At 34.6% G+C, this 24328-nt stretch overlaps 2 protein-coding genes across 6 annotated transcripts in view; one reads left to right on the plus strand and one right to left on the minus strand.

The window, feature by feature from the left end:
- IMMP2L (inner mitochondrial membrane peptidase subunit 2) overlaps positions 1 to 24328 on the plus strand; it is a 455212-nt gene that overhangs the window by 191508 nt on the left and 239376 nt on the right. The gene's annotated exons all lie outside the window — the stretch shown is intronic.
- On the minus strand, positions 2296 to 4487 carry LRRN3 (leucine rich repeat neuronal 3). The gene has a single exon (XM_065637446.1). It carries the CDS (start codon positions 4420 to 4422, stop codon positions 2296 to 2298), a length of 2127 nt encoding a protein of 708 aa, XP_065493518.1. The 5' UTR covers positions 4423 to 4487.

A 24328-nucleotide genomic window follows, 5' to 3' on the forward strand; every position in this document is an offset into this window, starting at 1 on the left:
GGGGGAAAAGTCGTCTTATCAGTGCTCCCCATTAGTCTTGCATTTGTGTGCTGTTTTATAACATTGTGCAGAGACATTTTTGCCTGAAAAAATTAGGTTCTCATTTCTAAGCTCTAAGAGTTGTAAGTTCTAAATGTAGGTTGATTCCAAAGGTAAACATCCAAGATATACCTACCAGTTCTTGCTGACAAGCGCCGTATCTGGTTGGTGATGGGTCCCACGTGAGCTACCAGCTCCCGAGGAAGAGCTATCCATGGAGCTGAGATCTGTCCTGCCATCGCAGCGTTTCTCTGCTCAGTTTCAGTGTGCTTTATATGCAACAGCGATTCATCAGGTTTTTAAACTTCCCTCTTCAGTGAAGCATAGCAATTCTATGAATATCCTACATTTTGGTAGTTTAAACTTAGTATCAGGTTCTTTCTGCCTTTAACAACTTTGAAATTACCTTTATATAATTTGAACATCCTGGGATTTAGCTAGAAAAAGAATATCTTTAACATAAAGCAAGTTATTCATTAGTACTAGGTAAAATGAAAATATTTTAACATGTTACAAGTGCTTATAGACGAATATTTTGGAAGTATGCAGCAAACTATAAATAAGTGGAAAAGCTAATGTCTAAATACAAGAAGTAACTCATCTTTTTCTACATACAAAAATTCTGTCAGTGATTACACAGAAATGTTTAGTTCAACCAAGTCTAGAAAGATAAAATGTATATCACTGTAGAGTTTAAAACATGTTAAAGTCTACTAAAGACTTTGAAGAAATCTTTGTTACTCATATTTTACTTTATAATTCAAGCTACTTATGCATTCTGTGAATATTTGCTTCCTTAAGCACCAGATTCAGTGATGATAATTTTTTTCTTCATTCTTCCAATTTGCTTTCATACATATGAGCCAAAATAAGATAAAAATTTTGCTGTTGGTTTCTTTGTCAAGAGGTACCATGAATTTTCATCAGGTATCTTAAGGGTCAGATGCCTTTTCTCTGCTGCACTTAGGAGCAGTCCCTTTTTCCATCCTAACAAAATTGGATTTAGTTTGTAATCAACATTCTGATCAGCAGCTTCTTGTGCACATTTGCTGCTTATGGGCCCAATCCTGCTCCTGAGAGAACTTTAGCTTCACTGTGATTAGTCAGGTATTCATTGTTCTCTTGTTGTTTTGCTTCATTTCATTTCTACTAATAATGTTTCTGTCAGTCATTTATTGCTTGTTACATTGTGAAAACTATAAACTAATCAGTTGCTGAACAGAGGTGAGCAGGTCCAGAAAAAACCCCTTAATCACTGAAACTGTTCAAGCTTTCTGAGTTCCTTCTATGGCCAGCCTAAAGTTTAGACATTACTGATAACTGAATTACCCTTTTGACTGAAGATAAAATATTGGATTTGTATTATCTGAGTCTAAACGTTTCATTTATTTTTCAGGCTTCTGAGAAAATACCAAAGCAGCTCAAAACTTGCTGTTATCAGTAACTAAAAATCTATTTCCCTGTGAGTTTTATGTCTCCTTCCCGCCCTCCTTCTCTCTTCTTCCTCCCACGACAAGCGACGTGTAAAAGATTATATTTATAAAAATATATTTATCTTTATAAAAATATTTTTTTGTGGCTTATTGCAGTTATATAGCCTAAAACCAGCAAAAATATCCTATGTGCTCAGATTGGCATTTCACCAGGAGAATGTGTAAGGAGATATTTTATCAGATGTTAGAATGAGTTTGTTTATTGTCAGACAAGAGCTCCCAGAATGTTGGGGTTTTTTTTTTAAGAAACAAACAAGCCAAAAACTATTTTGATTTTAATCAAAAATGTATTTTCCTCATAAAAAAAATTCACATACTCACTGCGTCTACTCTACAGAATTTGTCCATTTCATTACACCATGTGTCAATCCTAGTATATCTGTTCACTGCAAAAACTCGTGGCTAGTGTGTGTAATACAGCACAGGAGGAGGTATTGCTCAGTTCCACTACTTTTATATAATAATAATAATAAAAAAAATACAGAAAATGTTCTTGGCTACTTCCACTATATTCCAGACTTAGAAGTCCCATGGAAGTTCTGGAAAATGAAGTTAATTGTATTTGGTTGGCAGAATACCCTTAGAAGCCAGTTAAGTAAAATTCTTCACTTATATTGAGTAAGTACATATTCCCATTTGTCAGCAGCAGCGAAGTCCAGGAGTCTAGTTCCTAAAATAAATCCTTTTTCGTATTACCTTTTTATTCAGCACAAATGCAGTCATGTGCTTCTTATTTCAGAAATTAAGTGATCTACTGACATATTTATGACATATTGTTTGGTACACCTATTACTGTTGCTTTTACTTCCATTGCTGTGCTTTTTTGTTTGCCCATGTCCCAAAGACTGATCAGAGGAGGATAAAGCTCATTGAGTGAAAAGGATTGTTTCTTCAGGTAATTCTTTAGATAGCTGTGTCCAACATCATAGTGCATCTCTCGTGAGATGCGGCCGTAAAGGTATATCACAGAGATGATTCCCAAAAGAGCACCAAGGCAGGCAAGGAATCCTATTATGTTGTTCTTTTCATAGCCTGTCACTGCCAAGTCCGGTCCTTTTGTGGTTACATTGATGCATTGTTTCTTATTCTGTGAATAGATAGTGGGAATATCTATACAAATTTTGTATTCAGTTGATGGATTTAGATGTGTAAGGTTATATACCTGTACATCAGATGGTATTCGAGCGCTCTGTGCAGCCTGAGAGTTTTCAGCTTTCACAAAGGCTGTCCATCTAACACTGGACTTCAGAATTTTGGAACTTGCTTTCCATGAAACCAAAACAGAATTAGATTTTATATCTTTTATTTTAATATTCAAAGATTCGTTGCTGTCCTGAGGGAAAGAGCCATCCACTTTAATCATGACTGACTTTAGGTCTGCCCCAACCAAGTTCGTTGCTATACATGTGTATAAGCCACTTTCTTTTTGTGTTACATCACTTATGTCTAATGTTCCTTCGGAATGAATGTAGTATTTATTAGAAACAGTATTAGGCAAAAGTCTGTGTCCTGATGGTGTTATCCAGTAGATTTCAGGTTCTGGTTCTGCTGTTGCTCTGCAGTGTAAGGAAATATGGCTGCCGGTTTTTATATCCAGAGTAGATGGAAAACTTTCAGGAGCTATCAGGGGGAGACAGATTTCCATCATTTCCCGGAAGTGTATCTGTCTCACATTCTGGCCCTGGAGTTCAGGGGGGTCGACACAAAACAGGGACTCCGGCTCCATGAAGCGAATGTTCGTTTTATTCATGTTAATCCAGCGGATGACACAGTCACATCTGATGGGGTTGCTGTGGATACTGACTTCTTTGAGGTTAGGCAAGGACTCTATTGTGCTGCGGTACAGGGCACTCAGCGCGTTGCTGTTGAGCATCAGCGATTCCAGCCTGGGGAGTCTGTAGAACGCATTTGGGTGAATGTATGATAATCTGGGGTTATTGGTAGCTTCTATTTTTCTTAAATCTGGCAAATTATCAACAGCAAGGCTATCTATAGAAATCAGTTCAGGCATGTTATTAATTCCTAACTCTTTCAAGTGCAGCATATTGCTAAAATCTCCTCGTCGTATTCTGTTAATGGGATTCTTATTTAGATCCAGAAATTTAAGATTTGTAGCCTTTTGAAGAGCAATGTGGGGCACTCTGACAAATCTGTTGTCATAAAAGGAGATGCTTTCTAAATTGTCAAGGCCAACCAAAGCATTATCTGGTATTTCAGTGAGATTTATTCCAGCTAAAACTAGGCTGCGCAAGTTGATAAGAGGCTTAAAGTTCATGTCTTCGATTTTGATTATTGGGTTTTCTCCAATCATGAGAATTTCAAGATTAGGAGTAGCTTCAAACCACTTTCTGTTGATCATTTGCAGACCATTTGAATTGAGATGAAGTCTGAGAAGATTATTGAGGCCTATGAAAGCTCCCGGTGCAATCACAGAAAGCAGATTGTGATTAATATAAAGCTCTTGTAAATTGTGGAGTCCAGAGAGACATTCTTCAGGGAGTTCAGTAAGTTTGTTTTCTTCAAGGTAAACTGAAAGCAACTGTGGTATCTTTCTAAGATTAATACTGGTCACTGAGGATAAATTGTTCTGAGATAAATCTAGACCAGTTAAATTCACTGGGAAGTCTACTGAATGTTCAATTTTTGCAATATTATTAGTCTGTAGAAGTAGAACTTGTGTGTCGGCAGGCAGCCTGGCTGGAAAATTAAAAAGGCCTAAATCATTACAGTCCACTGTTGGAGCCTCCATGTACACAGACCTGGGAGTGAACCATGGTCTGATCTCACATATACATGACTCTGGGCAGTCCGCTTTTTTTTCTACAGCTTGTACTACTGCAGTAATAACTAGGCCAAGTAGAAAATTAATTTTGAGTTGCATGTCCTTCATCTTAGCTCAAATGCTTGGGGAAGTAGCAGACCCTTTAGTATTCCACAGGTACAGTTTTGGAATTCAGTATGACCTGGTCAGTTGATCAAACACATGCTTGCATTTGTCAAATGATGATCGTGAAGGACTTTCTTCCTGAGGATAAGTGATAAATTTGTAACCAACTTGTCCAGTAGAAAGAGACATCGTGTGGAAATGAAGGTCACTCTGTCCTTGATGACATAAAATTGATAAGCTTTGTGAAGATGAAGTATGTATAGATGGTCATAGGAGATTAAGCAATTCATTTATTTAGTAGTATTAACTTCAAATCCCATGATTGATTAGTGTTTGCAGGAATGACAGGATGACCTAAAATATAAGAAGAGGAAATAATTAGTACAAGAAACTATAAAGTTATAAATTAATTTAGCCATCTTTTGCTCTCTAATGTTAATTATTGCAAGTAAGAAAGAAAATGACTGTGGTGCCTGGAGTATTGTCATGGTATCCAGATAGCATAAATGAAGTTAATATAGTAATATATCTTTAGACTTGTAGCTTGTCATGCATCCAGTGGAGCATTGCTCTACAGAAGGATGAAGATCCACAAGTATAAAGCAAAATGTATCAGTGAGATTTTTGTACATACTTTATGCTCCTTTAAAATATTTTCTTTTTTCTTTCAGTTATCACTAGAAGCAGACTGAGTTCTGTTGGCTTTGAAAATGTAAACACTGAGCAAAAACCTACTGAGCATGAATATTTAACTTCTGAACATCAAGTTTATAAATATAAGGAACATAATTTATGTGTAACCAAAGGAAAATAGAATGGTTGGATTAATACATATGCCTAATGATGACATTCTTAGGCAAGCCTGTGAGATATTTATACAGAAATATAGAAAATTGATAATTCACAGGTTTTATCATCGTTTTCTAATTCTTTTTGTAGCTGCTGTGCAGGAAGAAAACTTTTTTTTTTTTTTTAAGCAATCATTAGAAAGAAATATGTACCTCATAGTAAATAGCTTGTCATCTTGGCAAATTGAGGCTAATTGCTGTCTTGCTTATTTTGGCTTCAAGGACTTCGATTGTAAGGAATAATAATAACAGAAAAGTGTCTTTAGGGTGATAAGAAGGAAGAAAAAATCCACACTAGCGATTTCTTGTTTAACCTGCAGCTCTGCAAGAATCTGAAATTTGCTATGAAGTTGCAGATTGTCTTCATGTCCCAAGTTACCATAAAGACTGAAACCTTAGCATCTTGAAGTGTCAAATGTGTCCTCTTCAGATTTTTCGTATGTACTTGCTTTTTGTGGAGAAAAAAAATCCTACTTTGAGTGTATATTGTGTTCCAAGCCATATATTTCAAAAGCTGCTGTGTTTTCATATATGAAGTCGTATACATTGACTGCTTCATTTACCTCAGAAGATAGACTTCACGCTAACTTTAACTGGACTTGGTCTCAGAAAACTGTCATACAGTATACATTTTTGCCCTTTCTCCACTTGCCTCTAGTGTTAAAATTCACAGTGAAATTGTTTACAAACTCTTAAGATCAATGCTTCATTGATGTTGATAGATAACTTTTGAAGTGTTTCTGGTATAGATAGACAGAATTACAAAAGTCAAGTGTCAAGGATTTGTATTTTAGGTTTCCTTTCCAGGCCCGGGTCAATTGGGCATATTGACCACACAGGCAATTCCATATCAGATCAGAGGAAAGGTATAGGACCATGTTGACTTAGATGAGCAATGGGACAATTTGAAGTATACTTGGCAAGTCTCTGAGGCTGCTGATTGTGTTATGTACATTTAAGGACATTTAATATTTTATTTTAACATGTAAGTGTATTAATAAAATGAACAGACAATGTGTGAGATAAACATACGGAAAACATTCTGCTGTTTTGAGGATTAATAATATGTTTTTATGCAAATGGCCCAGTTTATACTGAAACGCAAAGACATAATCACTGAAATAGTAAAAATGTAATCTGTTCCTTTTGTTCTGGGAAATGAGATGAACTTGAGGCTTGCAAAAAACCAAAGATTTGCATTGGACAGTTAACGCCTATAATTTGCTCTTAATTTTGCCACCAGGAGACGAGGTGATACACCTATATAGAGTAATGTCCAGTTACTAAAGATCTCAGTGGAAATCATTTTTCCAAACACGCAGATGTAATTTACTGTGTAGGGAGAGAAGAGGATGGTCATGGGGGCGGAATTTTTTGAGTTGTGTTCTTGATGCACTTTGTAAAGCAAATGTCCCATTGCCTTCTGGAATTTTATTTGGATTGCATATTAGACATGTATACATAAGTGTGGCAAATACAAAATGTAAGCTTCTAATAATTGAAAGATCATAATTGGAAACCTTACCTGAATAGTAAATTAATTGAGATTCAACAGCCTGCTACTGCAGGTATCTAACCTCAGCATTTGATCCCACCGTGATGCTCAGGGACTTCTGCTCAGTAGAGGTATTGGGAAACTATTCTGGGGAAGCATAATTAGATAGCTGACCTGGTTTTCTGCTCCTCCCTGGACATTTGCTATTGGACACTGTGAAAGACAGGATGTGGACTGAGATGGACTTTTCCTGTGTGTCCCTGGTACCTGAGAGGCTGTACCCCTTAAAGCATGTGAACTGCTACATTTTCATGTACATAGAACCCACATCCTCCTGGATTTGAGTTTATAAACTCCTCCTGAGTTTATACTTCAGCTTCTGTGGGATTCTCAACCCAAAACCAAAGGCATTGGTGGGCATGTTCATGTAATATATATTAGAATGGGCTTTCTGCAAAAGACAGCTAAAAAGAAGAGGTGAGAGATCCAGGCTGAAATTCTTCTTTATGATTTAATCCAATGTCTTTTCTCTTTCTGGTGAATGCTCCAGCTAATAAGCTACCAGCTCCAGCTCATATGGTGTTCTAGCATAAATCTTTCTTATTTCGCCACTTAAAGTGCTTCTGCCTTGTGTAAAATATTCACTGGGGTTGAGTGCCTTGAATAACAGATTGTAGAATAATTTTCACACTCTCTCCCAGTCTGTAGAGTCATTGTTCCAAAATATATTTTTTTCATTTCAGATAGATTTTGGGTTTAAATAGTGGCAGATGTATGTATTGTTTCACATGAAAAATATTAACTCGCATTCAAAGTGTGGAATAAAATAATGTTTCTGGAGTACTGTGGACATCCGTGGTGGCTTATAAGATCATAGAATCATAAAATCATGGAATCATAGAACAGAATCTCTCAAGTTGGAAGGGACCCATAAGCATCGTTGAGTCCAACTCCCTGTTCTTTGCAGGACTACCTAAAACTAAATAATATGACTGTAACACACATCATATGGCATAGTACACAAAAAAGTGAAGTAATGAAATACACAGCAAAAATAGTATAGAATCAGTTGAGTGGCAAAACATTTTTGTCAGTCCTTTTTTTTTTAATAATAGCATTACGGCGTGACTGATATACAATGTAGACAAAGAAGGTAAGAAAACATGGATTCCTGTTATTAAGTTTTCCAGGCCCATTTGAAGAGGTCAAACCCCAGAATCAGGTTATGCAGCATGACTTTGCTTATGCCAACAGGTTGTATTGATTATGTGTGTGTGTCTGTGTGTATGTAATTAGTTTCTAACCTTGAGATTTGTACAAGCCATTTTGAACTGAGAAGTGAGCTGCAGTTTACTGTAGTGAAATAAACCTCATGTAAATGGATATCTTGCACTCATCACTATAAATTATAGTTGAAGTTCAAATTGCTTGAAGAATGTAGCATCACCAAGATAAATGTTTGTATTGGAAAACAAGGATTGAACTTTGTGATACTTGGAACTTTGGGAATGCATTGATTCCCTTTCTTCATTAATGTAATGATAATAGTAAATATTTACTGATAACACTAAATGAAGATTAAATTTAAATACTCTTACTAAGAGTGTTTTTCAGAATTTTTGTTAATGGCTTCCAGTGCTTTAAAGCTAAGTGCTTTGTACCATTTGCAGATTTATGTGAAAGTTTTGCATTTCAACTGTCCAGTTTTAAAGGTACTAATAAGGAGGACAAGGATATCCTGAAGGTTCTTTGTCCGGTTCCTTTGAGTAGTATTTAAAGTATCTGAGATTTACATACATAGAGGTTTCTGTGCAAAAGTAGATATGTTCTTTTTAAAATAGTTATTTCAAATAATGCAATTATGTCGGCATTATCAGTTAAGCAAAAGCACTGTTTTTATTTCATCTCTTTTGTTAGTGTGTTTTGGTAACCTCTCAAGATTATTATTGTGATGCAAGTGATTTTTAAAACATGTACCTACTATGGTACACAATAGAAAAGCTTGTAGAGATGAGGCTCAGCAGCAAATTTTCATCAGTAAGCTGAGCTGTGAGGTAAGCATTTTCACACAAGCAGCAGCAGGAGGTGTGCATCATAGTTTTGGAGTCTTTGATGTAATTCTTTACCCAGCTGCATTTATAAATATTTGTGTGTATTCTGATTGTACGTGTATGTCCTCATCCAGATAAAATGGTATGGTTTGCTTCCTAGTATCTGCAATTAAAAAAGTCCTTATAGAGTCCGTATCTAAAAAGTTAGTATTGCTTATTAGTAATGATATTTGGTATTTTTATTATTGTTTTCCTGTACTAGATCTTTGTGGACAGAGTATTAAATTTCTTCTGAAAGTCCATCCCTGTTGCAATCCATACTTACTGTCTTACTAAATATGGTGTGCCTCTTGCTTTTAAGGTATTATTTCTTGCTTGTAGAAAAATGCACCCTGACGTGTGTGACTTTTTGCAGCCTAATTATCTCTTGTGTAGACAATAATTGGTGTCTTAATTAGGTTTGTTTCATTTACTGCTATTGACAGCTGGAGCCTTGGTTTACAAGAGGGTATCACCAGTATTTGAGCTGGAAAAGACATTCAGTGAATGAATAAACCGAGCAACATTTCTCATCACTGGAGCAACAGACAGCTAAGAACCAAGTCAGAGTGGGCAGAAAGGAAAAGAAACACGTCAGGTTTTGGCAATCTTTCTTTTCCACTTCAGCAGTTAGAGAGACAGTGATAAAAACTAAAAATGCAGCAGCTACCCTGCAATGTGCCCTGCTGGCAATAAGGCAAACAGTTCACTTCACAAGGACCAATTTAGAGGTGGCAAGCATTTTGAAAACACAGCTGTTCATACAAAGCTACCTTTCAAACACATCAACTGAAAGAGCTACTTCTCAATTCTTGTCATTATAACCACTTTGAGTAGTTCTGTGGACACAAATCTGGAAATGTCACTAAACCAAAAATCGGGCATGAGACGTTTCATACCTCGCCTGATTGCAGCTACAGCACTTAGTTTGTTTTTTTTTTTTTAATTTTATTTTTAAGTGTTAGTTATGGAAATATACAGACTTGAGTTTGAATATTTATTATCTTTCTGACAATTTTATAAAGCAATTCTTCCTTGTTTGTTGTATGATGCAAAAAAAAAAGGTTTCTTGGGAATCTTTTTTTAACAGCATGATGGATAAAAAGATACAACAACTTATTTATTTGACATATTTCAAGCACTGAAAGAAAAATCTGGGATTTTTTTCTCTATAAAAATGTAACTGGGATGTTTTTATTGAATATGTACAGGAAGTTTCTGATTGAGGCAGAAGTTCCAGTTTAGGTTAAAGCACAAAAATATAGTATAACAGATTTTCATAGCAGAACTAGTCTTGAAATAAAATATTTCTAGAAGTAAGCTCTACTAGCTGGTCCAATACAGTTACTGGAAATTATGTAGGCTTTGTGAAAAAAGGAATATAGCACTCGTTTCCTAACCTGTTTTGAACTGGATTACCATGACTGACCATGGAATGGCAGATAAATATGGAACTAATTGCATGTGAAGTAAGGTGTTTATCAGTCATCATCACAGTGCTTGATAAAAACAGTATATAATTTTGTTACTATTATTAATTTGGTGGCAGCAGCAGCATTGTGCATTGGAGCCATAGTGGTGGACAAGGACCACAGCATCTTGTGTGCTAACTTGCTGCAAAACAAAACTGTGAGCTTTATTACTCCATGGGCCTGAAAATTAAAGTACAAGAAGATTCAGACAGGACAATAAAAAAAGAGAAGTCACTATGAAAATCTTCAAATATCCTTGGGTTGATTCTTTTCCTCTAAATGTAGTCTAGTAGTTTGCTATCGTGATCTTTACTTTTCTGGACTTTGATTTTACATTTTCTGTCTGTAGATCTCTACCTCATGTGCTTTTAACTTTTAATCGCACACTCCCTACCTACTGAATACACCTGACCTTTTCACAAATGTCATAGCAAAAGAAGACAAAGAGATTGTTTGATGATACTTGGTAAAGGAATTAATCATTTCAGTAATTGCAGTTCCCTCTCTTTTCCCCCTTCTTCTTCTAATATGAAGTGCACAAAATATTCCTTTTTGAGTGAGCAGAGATGTTAGAAAATTATGTTTACATGACAAGAGGCTGAATTTCAATGGAAGTTGCTCATTTCTTTACCATTTGTGTTCTAATCTGCCATTTATGTTGTAATTTCTAATATGGCATTCCAAATCCTCTTGCAATATCTGTAATGTGTGGCAGTTAGACTACATATAAAAAGTTTATATACTTAGATTAAATCTAAAACAAACTTCAAAAATAATCGGGACAGATTTCTTATTTTATTTCTTCTTAAATCAGATATCGTTAATATTACATTTTTTCATTTTTTCTTAAATAATAACTGTGCATTTTTTTTTCCTAGTTGTCATAGAAAATAGCAAGGATTAAATGTTAAAAATAACTTTTCAAAGTACTTAGATCTTCGGTATCCTTGTTATGGTTCTTAGCCTCAGAAAGGTTTTGTTATGTAAGTGACTTATTTATCATTGCTATTACCAAGCAATTATCTCCAAAAAATTATTGCTGTAACTTGGGAAAGTAATATGTTAGTTTAATTTAGATTTATTCATACATGTTCAAATTCTTTTTGACAGTTGTCATGTTAGTAGTGGAGAAGCACAGATTGGCAGTCACCTAGGCACATAGTTGGCAAGAGAGCAGTCACGTTCTGGATGTGGGTGAATGTTCCCAGTTAGCAGATGCCTCAAGCAGATGGCCAGAACTAAAGATGAGTGAGACCAGTTTTGGCTTGGTTTTCTAGAAAGCTATCATACCAGTTCTGGGGGTCTATAGTACATTTGCCTAGAAAAAAGCTTTGCCAAAATCCAGGAAAGCTATTGGCAAAATCTGCATTTTGTATTTTTTTTCTTCTGTGGCTCTTAAAAATCTAAGTATTAAACATGCCTATAACATAGAAATATGTGTGTTCGGGTAGTTGTAATAAAGACAGAGAGTGGCTGTACTTAGCACATAATATTTTCCTTGGGAATATATTAATTTATCTTTTTTTGATTTGTCATGGGAAAAAGGCCACTGTAATAAAATTGTCACAATAATAAGCATGATAATTTTAGGAGTTACAATTTCTATTCTATGATTTTTCAATAACAAAGATTCATGTTTGAAAGACCTAAATTCATTTATATCGTCAGTCTTTAATGGCAGACTCCTAAAGTTTAGTGAATTCACCTTTTAGTTTTGGTATATTTATGATTTATTTTGGGAAATGGTCACATTAAGGTAAATACCCTTACAATAATTTTTAAAAAAATAATTTCCAGTGTGCACTGTATTGATTATCAACTTCAATATTCTGAAGATATAAAAGGGCTTAATGGATGCAGTTACATCAGGAACATCCTGCTACAATTCCAGCCAGTGCTTGATGTATACTTATACTACATGGAATGTGGTTTGAGATCCATGAAGGGAAAAACCGTCTTGCTTGTCATTATAGTCAGCAGAAATTCTGTACTAAAATAAAAAATAATTTCTTTTTGAGGTGCCAGTTATGGATGAGATAATATTTTCTATGTCATGAATTTTCCTACCAAATTAGCCTGAATTGCTTTAGCTTTATAATTGTGAATATATTGGGTGATTACTTTCATTCTGAGCCACCTGGGGAATCAGGTTCACAATATATTGTTCAACAGGAATAATTGTTTTTTTAATCTTGCTTGAGGCAGGGTAGAGAAATGGATTGGTGAAAAAACAATTTCAGGATGCAAAACTGACAATGCCTGAAACAGAATGTTGTTGTAAAGATTAGGAAATAAAATTTCTGTTTCCTGATGTGTTTTATATCAGTTAGAGTGATTTATGCATACTCATAAATTACCAATTCATAGAGACACTGTCATTTCTTATTGTGGAAAGTATTTTGATTTGTATTTAGTTTTAATTACAGTTTTTGCTCAGCTTAATAACATTACACGATAAGTTTTTTTTTTTAAATGATTTGCAAAACTAATGTTATTTTCAGACCTGAAATTATTATTTTTTCTGCTTTTATGACCCATTCATCAGCTCTAATCCACACTATAGGATTATCATGGTTCATTTCTTATTTGCCCAAAAGTGAATACATTAAAATGCTGATCTTATTTTCTCTTTCTGATTTGCTTTTTAAAATAAGACCAGAAGAAAGAGGATAAATACAAGATAAATAAGTAGCAACACTTATAGTTAAGTACAGTATCCCTTCTACTGTGTGTGGCACTACAGCTAAATAGTCATTTAGTTTCTGGAACAGTATCTGATTCCACTTTCAAGGGGTTTTCTTTTCCTTTCAAAATTGCAAATTTATTTAAACCATTGTACCTCTCCAGCATGTATAGATTCATAGCCAGCTTCCCCACTCAACTTTTTCCCCATGTACCATCCTTCTAGTGTTTCCTAACCCTTTAAAATATTTTTTGTATTTTGTCTAAAGTAAAAAATTCACACAATCCCTTAATGTTATAAGATTTGGCTCATCGGCGTGTCACTGAACATGATTATTTTGATTATGAAACCTACATGATATAGTCACATCTTGATTTTGTATTTCTTTCTTAGCTCTCCAGCATCTATCATCCTTTTAGATCACCTTTGTGCATTTTGGATGCCAAATCTGACAGCAGTGTGAAAATTAACATTCTGATGTCGCAGAGAATTTTGACCGGTATTTACTGTTCAAGTGCTCAAGTCAATCAACCAGATTGTGATCACTGTACATAAAGCTTGTGCTAGATTTTCCTTGACAAGCATAATTTGTGTTGCATTTTGTTGTGATTCCTACTTTTGATTCAAAGAGTGTGGATAGACATATCTACTTAGGTGCATATGCAAAGACACATAGGAACACTACCTCACAAATTACGGTAAGAATGTTAGGGATGCACGGATGTATTTGTGCAGTGAATTTGCTATGGGAAAATGGCTTTTCAAACTGAACAAAAGATCAGCTTGAATGAAGATACTGAAAAGATCCTATTAACGGTGATTATGGAATGATAGAATGAACAGTTTTATTCATCACTGGTGCTGAAGTGGGATAGATAAACCACTTTAAATTGTCCTTCCAGTTTGTCCTTCTGAAGATAGATTAAGCATAATTTTTCAATAATGTTAATGTTAAGTTGAAGCAACCTGCTTTTTATTATAAAACATTTGTTTCTGCTTTCAGACAATGGCATGTTTCTCTTTTTCCAGCAATAAAACAACTCGAAAAAGACAGATGTTTCAATAGTGTGACATTTCAATAGTGTGAAATGACGAATTATACTTTCAGGGTCTGGTAGTAATTTCTGCTTCAAAGTTGGAAGACATTAGAAGGAATATCAGAAGCAAGGAGAAAGCCATGGTGTGCTTGCTTACCCATAGGAGGACCACTTGCACTAGAATGCCTGTGAAAGAGCAAATATGAACCTAGCATATGCCAAACCCCATTAGTTTTGTTTATCAGCTACAGGTAAGAACTGTATATGGTTCTAGTCACTCAGGTTCAATAAAATGAAATTAGGGTGGAATCGGTATGAGGAAAATTATGATAAATTTTCTGAAAGAAAACTAGGAAAAATAATGTTGCTTCCTCCGTAAAACAGTTCTAGATTTGTTGACAACAGAAGACAAATAGTTGTTAGTTATTTGTACAAATATTAAGTACAGTGGTATAACATTTACAGGTAGATGAGGGGTAGTTATAGATATTGAAAAACCTGGAATTGTTTCTCTCCATGTAGGTACCTTATAATTCTAAGAAAAAATGTCAACTAAGAAGGGCCATATGAAGATTTACTTGCAAAAATGTTATTCCAGTTCTTAAAAATATTATCAGAAATTGTCCCATCATATTGCTGCTGGTCTTCATTGAATTAATAAACTGTTCTCTCCAATTAACTAAGAGTATCTATGGACACTAAGTAGAACTAATGGAAAATAAATACTGGCATGTATGGAAAATAACTAGGAGTATGCATGGAAAAAACATAAAAGGCAAACATAATGGAAGAACACTTGTATCCTATGTGACTGCTTGTGAAGCCTTTGAAGAAAATAAGATTTCTGGATACATACCCTAAGTTCTAGAGTGTATCCCATCATGTAACGGAAGGAAGTAGAAACAGAAAGGTAGAATGATGGGGTTTTTTGTGTTTGTTTTCGGGATATGGATATTTCAATAATTTCCTCAGAAATTGCACTTGGAGTTTTAAAATCTTGGATACCAAAGTTGTCTGTGTTTCTTTGAAGTCTTCCATATAGTTTGCAATATTTAAAGCTATACCTGTTGCTTTAGTTCAGAGAAGAAAAATACACATATACCATGGAGGAGTTTAAAGCAGAGGACACACATCAATCTCTGACATTTGGAAAGGTCGATTTGTCTCTTAACTGGTCCTCCCTCATCTAGTATGTTAAAACCAGGCAGACAGCCTCTCAAGAGCATTTGATCCACCATCTCAAAAAGCAGATTCAGGTGACAAGATGCATCTCTAAAAATTTAAGCAGGGCTAATTTCTTGCAGTAGTGCGTAATCGGTAGTGTGGATGCTTTTGAAGGCAAATAGCCAATTCACTTCATTAAGTTAGCTGATGCAATACACAAACCAATACCAATAAGAGTGCATTGCGGATTAATTTGGTTAACCACATTTCAAACAGGTAAACGAGGATAACTTGGCTTTGGTGTGTGGCTTTTTCTGCAGGTTCTTATAAATGTGAACTGAATACATAGTTTAAGTTCTCTTATAATTTTCCTTCCTTCAGGCAATAGTTGTCACCTTGTTCAATATTATAATGATGGAAATTATAAACCACCTGCCTGTCTCCTTGCAAATAACTCTGTGTCCTCTGTTAATGAGCATGGAAATGTCACCTTAAATTGCTTTAACATTCTTAATACAAAGAAAACAAAGCATGGAAAGCATTTGAAGTTCAAAATCCATACCAGTTTTTAAGTTTGTGTTAGCAGGCTTTAAAATATCCTTATTATAGTATCCTATTGTGTGTGGGAAAAGCAAATTTTGAAAGTAAATCCAGATTTAAATTTTATCATTTGGAACAGGGAGTGTAGAAAAGCATGAGTATTCTAACTCCTCTCCTATATTTTCAAACCCTGACTGATCAGGTTCAGTTTCTACTACTGGTTAGGGAGAACAATCAGGATGTATTCCTGAAATTCCAATTTCTGAATCTTCTGTACCATCCGGTGCTTTCAGTTGGTTAAGGGTTGAGATTATTCTGGAATGAAATTAATAGGCAAAGCAACACATCTGAATGGCTGAGAACTTGAAAAGTCCTGAAAACATTTCCCTGAAGGTGATAGAATGCTCTTTTCTGTCTCCTGTCATTCAGGAGAGATAATGTGAGCCACATCCAGGGAAGATGAAGTAGCATTTGCAAGTTACAGAAGTAATGACTAGAAACTTATAGCAGTTATGAGGTGAAATAGCTTTGTTTGGCAGTCCTTCAGGAACAGGCTTTTAGGACTGATCAAGACTTGCATTACAAGCAGTAAAGAGAATACCCTAAAGGCCATAAAAATGTTTGACTTGAAACTTGGATTTTAGTTTAATTATATTTCCCATGTTGCTGCTAAACATTAGAATTGAATGATAATTGATAAGTCACCAAATAAACTTGCTGTTTAGTTGCTCTTTTTCTACAAATAATTATTCAACTTTTAAGACATTTAAAACATTTTTATGTTCCACCTTAGTTAATAAAAGCCTGTCTTGGAACAAAATACTCAAGAATTATTGAGATGAGTTCTCTTTACCGTCAGGATGTCTAAATCCCTTCTAATGTCCTTGTGGTTTATAGAGCCATATGAGCACAGAAAACTGATATTCACTATTTTAATGTTTTAATGAAATATGGAGAATCTATTGCAGGTGGAGACATAGATATTTAGTTACAAAAAGCTAGCATTACCTTGGAAGAAATAAAAATGGAAGACTGCAGTTACATATTGATAAAGATAAAGCAAAGCTTGGTATTCCTTTGATAATTGTCATGTAGTGATCTTGCACTAGTTCAAACCTGTTTCTTGTTTTCTTGTCAGGGGAATTCCAGCTTTCAAATGGATTAAATGGATTGGTTTTGGTTTTGTTTGTGTGGTTGGTGGTTTTGTGTGTGTGTGCGTGGTGGGTTTTTTCCTTTGTTTTTTATTTGTTTGGTTTTTTTGTTTTGTTTTGTTGTGGTTTTGTTGTTGTTTTGTTTTTTGTTATTTGTTTTTGAGAGTTAACTCATCTTTTGAATGTATCTGCAGCAGGACCGTGCATCTTTTTCCTTATCATGACTATCCAGGATGATGAGATGGTATCAAATATGTTTTGGGTATAGGCAAGTCTCAATGTTTCTTGGTGGAAATGTTAACTATTAACCATATTCAGCTGATAAGCACTCATAGTTGTTTCTTTTCAGGCTGAATAATCTCATTTCAATATTGCACACCTGCCAAACTAATCTAGGAAATGTTAAGGTGAAGGACTCTTGATGAGTTTCATTTGTTTCTCCTTCTGCTCTGCCAAGCTATTTTCAGGGTTTTAATTCGTTCAGGGATTGCCATAGGACCTCCCTTTGTGACTGTGTCAGAGAAGTAAAAGTTCCATTCTGTTAAAGCAGAAAGGCTCCTATTGATGCCCACAAATACTGCTTTCCTATATAGAGACTCAATTTCTAGAACTGTTAAGGGGAATGAGGCAACATTTTTCTCCTCTGAAGTTGTTACAGACTGTAAAAGAACCTCACAACCCACTATTTTTTGTGAATAGGAAGGTTTATTTTGATTTATTTTGCCTTACTGTATAGATAAAACAGTGGATTTTATACAAATGTGACCTTTGAAATCTAATGGCAAGATAAATCTGCACATTCTAGTGAAAAAAATCTTCCTGCTTCATTTGCTTAATTGTGAAATAGCATATTATTCAAGCTGTTATTAAGGTTTCAAATGATTAGCCTTCATTAGTTTGGCAATTAGTTTAGGCAGATTGTTTTGGAACAGGCTCATTCGTATCTTACTGCTACTGAGCCAATCATGTTTTTGTTAGAAAAAACACTCTCGAAGAATTTTTCACCTTGGTTTTAGTTGCTTTCTCTTAAAAAAAAACCCAAACCAAATCAAAAACAAACTAAACAATAGCTAAGAAACATGAAACAGAATTTGTTTCACTGGAAAAAAATCCTTTAGTTCCAGAGGATACACATACTAGTTTGATATTTTAATGTTTAGAAGTGTTAGGCTTCCATTCTGCATGTCGTAGAAAGAATGTTGTAGGATTAGATGGATTTTACAAAGAGGTACCAGGCAAATGCAGATAATTACTTGGTTCTGTCAGGCAACATACTTCTAAAGCAACAGCTGCTGTAATACACTTGTTGTTGAATATCCTTTTTTATGTTCAAAATGTTCATCAGATATGACTTCTGTCTGCTGTGACAATATTAATGGGGGCACTGACGCTGCTGTGCCACATCTATTTCTTCATAAAATAGACATTGTCAGTAGAATTAAAAATAAAGTTGCAGAGATTTGCCATAGGAAAGGAGGATACAGATAATGTATTCTGTAGTTTGGATATCCATTAGAATCCAGCTGATTGCCATTCTCTTGATCACCATCTTTGGAAGTTCACTGAGCTGGACATAAAACTGAATTGATGTTAACTTAATTCTACTTCTGCTCTACTCTGTGAATTCTCTCATTTCTCAGAAAAAAAAAATCCTTTGTCCTTTGAGGGCTTTTTTTTTTTTTTCATCAATTTAAGGCTATCTGTCTAATGGCTGTTTGAGGACCCATGTTGTAAGAATTAGACTTCTCAGTCCTTTCTAGGCTCAAAAGAGACAAGTGAAACCAGCAATTACCATGCCATCAGTCTGGTACAAGAACACAGCTTTTATCACACATAATCTGAAAGATCTCAAATTCTAGCCTAAGCTCCATATATCTTTGGGTTACCCACGTTTCCTGTTTTCTGCAGTGTGCTGTCAAATGTATTAGATTTCACTTACCAGTTTGGGATTACAGAATGTAACTGCATATTCTTTTTAATAGTCTTTCTTTCTTTCTTTCTTTCTTTCTTTCTCTCTCTCTCTCTCTTTCTCTCTTTTTCTCTTTCTTTCTTTCTCTCTCTCTTTCTCTCTTTTTCTTTCTTTCTTCTTTAAGCAATTTAAGCAAATACAGTTTGTTGTTTGATATTCTGAGTTTGCTTTTTAGCCTGTGTTATACTTTCCGCTGGAGCTACTTTCTAAGTGAATGACTCACTTTTTATGAACTATTGCTTATGAACATTGTTGAATCCAAACCAGAATTTGCTTTGCAGCTGAACACTTCCAAGTAATAGACAAAAAAAATTATTTTTTACAGCTTTTTATGTGAACACAGATACATTCAAACAAACAAATTTGAAAATCATAAAAAAGATGCAAATACAGTCCTGAAATATCATTCAGAATGTCTCAGTAACCTTTGCAAAACTTTAGTATGTTTTCCCAGGTTTATCTTACTATGTTATAGACATAAGTTCTTAAAATACCAGAAATACTTCTAGAAATGCTTGTGAACTATTTCCTGAATTGTTATATGCAAAGAACTTGAACAGAGTAGTCCAGGGCACTGTGGGGTTTTTGTTTGTTTGTGGTTTTTTGTTTTGTTTTGGGTTTTTTTGTTTTGTTTGGGTTTGTTTTTTTGTTTTTTTGGGGAGTGTTTTTTGTTTTGTTGTTGTTGGGTTTTTTTGGTTTTTACTGCTGAGAAATGCTTTCTGTGCCACTTAGAAAAGTCTATTAATTCCTAAGGGCTCAATTGTGCCTGGTTAGGCATGGATTATAGAATAGTGTGGTGATGAGCTTTCTTTTCTGAGATAACCACATGGACTTAGAGTGCCTCTGGAGCTTTGACTTGTACAGAGTCACAAAAAACTTATCTTTCTAAGATAACCACACTAACCTAGAATGCCTCTGGCTGTGGAAATGGTGGATTTGAGGACAGGAACTTGAATGTGGGGTTCTCAAATCTCATTTATGATATGAAAAGCAAAAGTCATCACAAGGCACTCTTTTCCATATAAGCAATCAGGCTGCTCCTTCTTCTCTGCCTACTGAGAGAGATCTAATCACGATCAGGTTAGGTTTGCATAAGTTTGCTTTTATTGTTAAATATAAAAATTAAATTTTATTAAACCAAAATATATCATAATAAAGAAGATACAGTTTAAGACACCAGATCGTGAAGTTTCATTGATAGGAAAAGTATTGCACAGATAAATCATCTGGAAGGTTCATTATACACACTGAATTATTTCTCACTCACTTTGAAACTACACATCTATGGTCTTGACATTTAATCAGAACAAGAATGGCATTTATTGATTCTCATATTCAATAAGTCACCAATTAAAATTACTTTTCTTAAGGCCACTAAAATGCAAAATGCTTGTTATTTTTATACAGATTTTCCTTTTATTACTTTATGTGCTTGTGCTTTCCTCTGAAGACGTGTTTGAGGACTTGAACCATAGAGTGGCTTTTAAAAAAAATTTATTTCTCTGTCTCTCTATCTAATCTATTTCATATATTTATTTTATCTGTTTCTCCCTTTGTACTGATACAAGACAAACCACAAGTAGGATTTTGTTTAATAATGAAGAGAACAATTTCTAGACATATGCATTTATACCATTAAAAACTAGTATTGGTTTCTATTGGAAGTGTAGAGCAGGGATTGAGTTTATGTAAGAACTAGATTAAGTACCATATGGAGCACTAGCAGTGACTTGAATGCTTACATAGAGATAGATAGCACAACATGCAACCTCGGTGCTGTCAAGTGGCTTTGCATGTCTATACCAAGTGTGCCTAAATCGTAATAAAATGTTATAAATTCTCATTCATTGGTGTAGGATTCAACACACTCAAATAACTACTCTGAATATTCCTTGGTAGAAATTAAAGATGATCTAGTATTTTGACTCTAGTTTTACTTGTTTAATAGAGATATAGATTATGGTTTATTGGTATTTACATCCTTGGTAACTGTTTTGCATCTCACTATAAAGAACTAGGCTGAACACATGCATAACGTATTAGAAATGGCATTAAGCAAATGATTCTGAATTAATGTTTTGCCTCTCTATGCTATGCAAAACAAATTTTCCCCAATTAATTTACAATTGATTACTCTATATTGTGCCCCAAGGGAATGCAAAAAAGTCTGTTTATATGTTCCATGCTATTCCGTTTCTGTAGTTTGATTAAACTAAGCATCAAAAGAATAATTTATTTTATGTATTACTAAAGGTAAATTAATTTAAGTAGTAATAATCTAATCATTTATTTGTGTGTGTTCTGGACTAGCAGAACCTGAATTTATGATGTTTATTTTTGTATGTCTGTAATAATTTTTGAAGGATATGTGCTTCCAAAGGGAAGCATGTTCTTTTATCATTTGGACTGCCCAACATACATACGTATATGCAGTATATATGAAATTAATATATTACTCTTAGTCCAATTCACAGACTCCATTAATGTCTGAGGCACTTTTAGCTTGAATTCTTCCCAAAGCCTAAGTATAGAATTAGCTTACATTAGTTTACCCTCCCAATCCAGGAGGTTCCTGTGCTACTAGACCTGTTCAAGATTTCTAACCTGTTCAGGACTTTTACAAGTGCTGTTTCTTGTCAGTCTAATACTATCATTTGCAGTTATAACCAAATGCCATTCTTTCTAAGTTTTACAAAATCCTGATCCCTGATGACTGCAGAAAAAAAATGTGTCTGGGCTTGTTTTCTTCTGTTGAGCTGTTCCTCAGCTTTTTTATTCTTTCCTAAGTTATGTGATGATATAAAAGAAATCAGCAGAGACAAGTAAAATAGGCAGAGCTGCATTTACTGGTTAGAACTTGTGAAAATAGCTAGCAGGAAGAATATTCAAACATACAAATGCTTATTTAAATCCAAAGACTTTTTAATTTTTTATTATTCTGTTTCAAGTACAAATTTAGAAATATTTTTGTTATCTGAAAGGGCACAATCATGTATTTGGAATGAGGAGTCAGGATTTAACAAGGCTTTTCCTCTATTCTATCCAAAATCATTTCCATGTAGAAAACAGAAAAAAAAGCACTGGGAGATGAGAAAAAAAGCTTAAGATTCCCAGCTTGACCTACAAACTATAAATTGTGAGTCCTGGCTTGATTCCTGTGCTGACTGCTCAGAAAAACCTCTGTATCTAGGACCTGAGCTGTGGATTGCAGGTGAACAGAAGCCTCTTTCCAGATGTTAAAAGCAAAAGAATGTCTGAGTTTCCTTGAAGTGTGTTCATTAAGTGATACCTTCAGTTGGCTCCCTTTTTAGCATGCTGGTTGTTTTGTACTACTATTGTAAGGCATCTTGTAAATTATGTAGGGCCCAGGCATGTAACAAAGAGTTCAGTTCAGTTTGGGGAGGGAGGGTAGATAATTAATGATTAACTGTGAAATGCTTTAATTCTTACTTTGAACTAAAACTTAACCTTTGACAGATGATGGGAACTGGAGATCTACCTTATGATTATGCTTTGGAGGATGATATCTCCTACATCATTAAAGAAGTTTTGAAAGTTTTACTCGTTTAGTATAGAGGTCTGCTAGAACTGTAACAAAAAGAGAATGCAGGAACCAACTGTCAGGTTGGACAGAGTATACGTTTTTCTTCATACAACTCTGCTTTTAATTTACATATAAAGCAATGAAGATGATATTGCTAAAAGATGCATGCAAAATATATGCAACTACTCTTTCTTTAATATGCCTTCTTAAAACTTTGAGAAAATACATGTACATGTTGTGACACTTAGTTCCCAGTTCTCTGTGGTCCTGAGAGATCCTGATAAAAGTGCACAGTATTATTCTTTTATAGGCTGTGCTGTATCTCAGAAATAAACTGAGTAACATGTGGCAGTTGCTAGGGCAACCATTTTTTACATTTTGCAGAAAAAGTCCAAGAATAAAACACATGTAAATTGGCAGTGTGGAAAGCAGTATCATATGCTGTCTCATAATCTCAATTAGTTCTTTATGGTTTTCCTCTACAGTATTTGCATAACAATGAATGAGGTCTGCTTCAGCTTTTACCTTGAATCTTCCATACACTTGTATTTTGCGTGGCTCAGGAAGTCATTTGAGCATTCAGCTACTAAGCTTAAACAGTTTTTTGCCCTGGCCAACTATCTATATTTACTGTCAATAAGATATACCTGTAGTTTCTGTAAGTGCTGATCATGTTCGCTGGGTCTGGTTATCAGGTAATGTAAGCAGAAATGAATTGAATTTTAAAAGTTGTCCTTTGCTTTTAAATATATCTTCCTGTAATTGGTCAAATTCCATTAAGCATCTATCTTGAACATGAGTATCTGGGTGAGAAGCCAGCAGGCATTTAGAAAGATGAGATTTCATTTTTCACACAAGCATCCAATTTAAGGCCTGAAGAGGAGTTCTTATTAAAGCAAACTTTTTTGTGCTTGTTTTGGAAAACGTTTGGTAATGAATTTTGCAAGTTTTTGCGTAACGGCAAATGCATCCTTGTTATAAGAGGAAATAGTTTTATAAGGTATCGTGAACATTTTGATGTGAATTACAATCAAATACTTGACCCCAGTGGGTGGCAACAAGCTGACTTTGTCAGGCAAATGTAAAGATCATTACTAAGAAATAGTCTCTAATACTATGTTGGTATTATTTTGGTGGAGTGCTTGGTACTTCTAAAAGTTCTTTCTAGTTTCTACTTTTGAGTTTGGAGTATGCTTCTGTTGGAATACTGATTTAGAGAGTTGATATAATACCAATGACTGATATAAGCAATATATTTTTTCAGAAACATTTTTCTTTCAAAAACATTATCAAATTATAGCTTTTACTCATGCTAAAGAACAGAAATGCAAACCGTCTGCACAAGATGGTTTCTAATATAAGAAAAATATTGTAAGGTCTTCTCAACCTGCCCTCTAAACTTTGTACTGAGTAAATCTAATGACAATGATTTTATACACATTCAGAACTTAGAACTGAAAGGGCTGTTTTGTGTTATCCACCCATAATATTAGAGCAAACACCTGAATTTAGTGCTGCAGATTATTTCTGCCCTGATTTACACTCCATGGCTTCAGTGAAGTTACACATAGTATAATATTATAGCATGGTTGTAGTTTGTAATTCTTTGCACATTGCTGTCTTTTTTCAAAGATTAGAACTAAAATGGTGTTCATTTAATCATCTGTATAAGGGTACTCTAAATTTTTGGCGACTCTAATTGACCAGTTCATGTTTCTTAAATTACTCTGGTAGAAGTAATTACTGGATGAATCTTACTACTGGAGATAACTATGATAAACTCAGCACAAATAATAGCTCCAAACTGGCAAGATTTCTCAGCAGAATCACTCCTCCTGAAACTTGTTGCAGGTTTTTGTCATGTAAAAAAGATTGAAACCATTTAAGTATATTCACTATATGAAGTAAAATACCAC

Source organism: Caloenas nicobarica, chromosome 1, assembly GCF_036013445.1.
Source record: "Caloenas nicobarica isolate bCalNic1 chromosome 1, bCalNic1.hap1, whole genome shotgun sequence".
Taxonomy (NCBI): Eukaryota; Metazoa; Chordata; class Aves; order Columbiformes; family Columbidae; genus Caloenas; species Caloenas nicobarica.

What these genes read in the sequence shown, in the direction of transcription:
- LRRN3 (XM_065637446.1), bottom strand. Translation starts at nt 4,422, where the DNA reads ATGAAGGACATGCAACTCAAAATTAATTTTCTACTTGGCCTAGTTATT.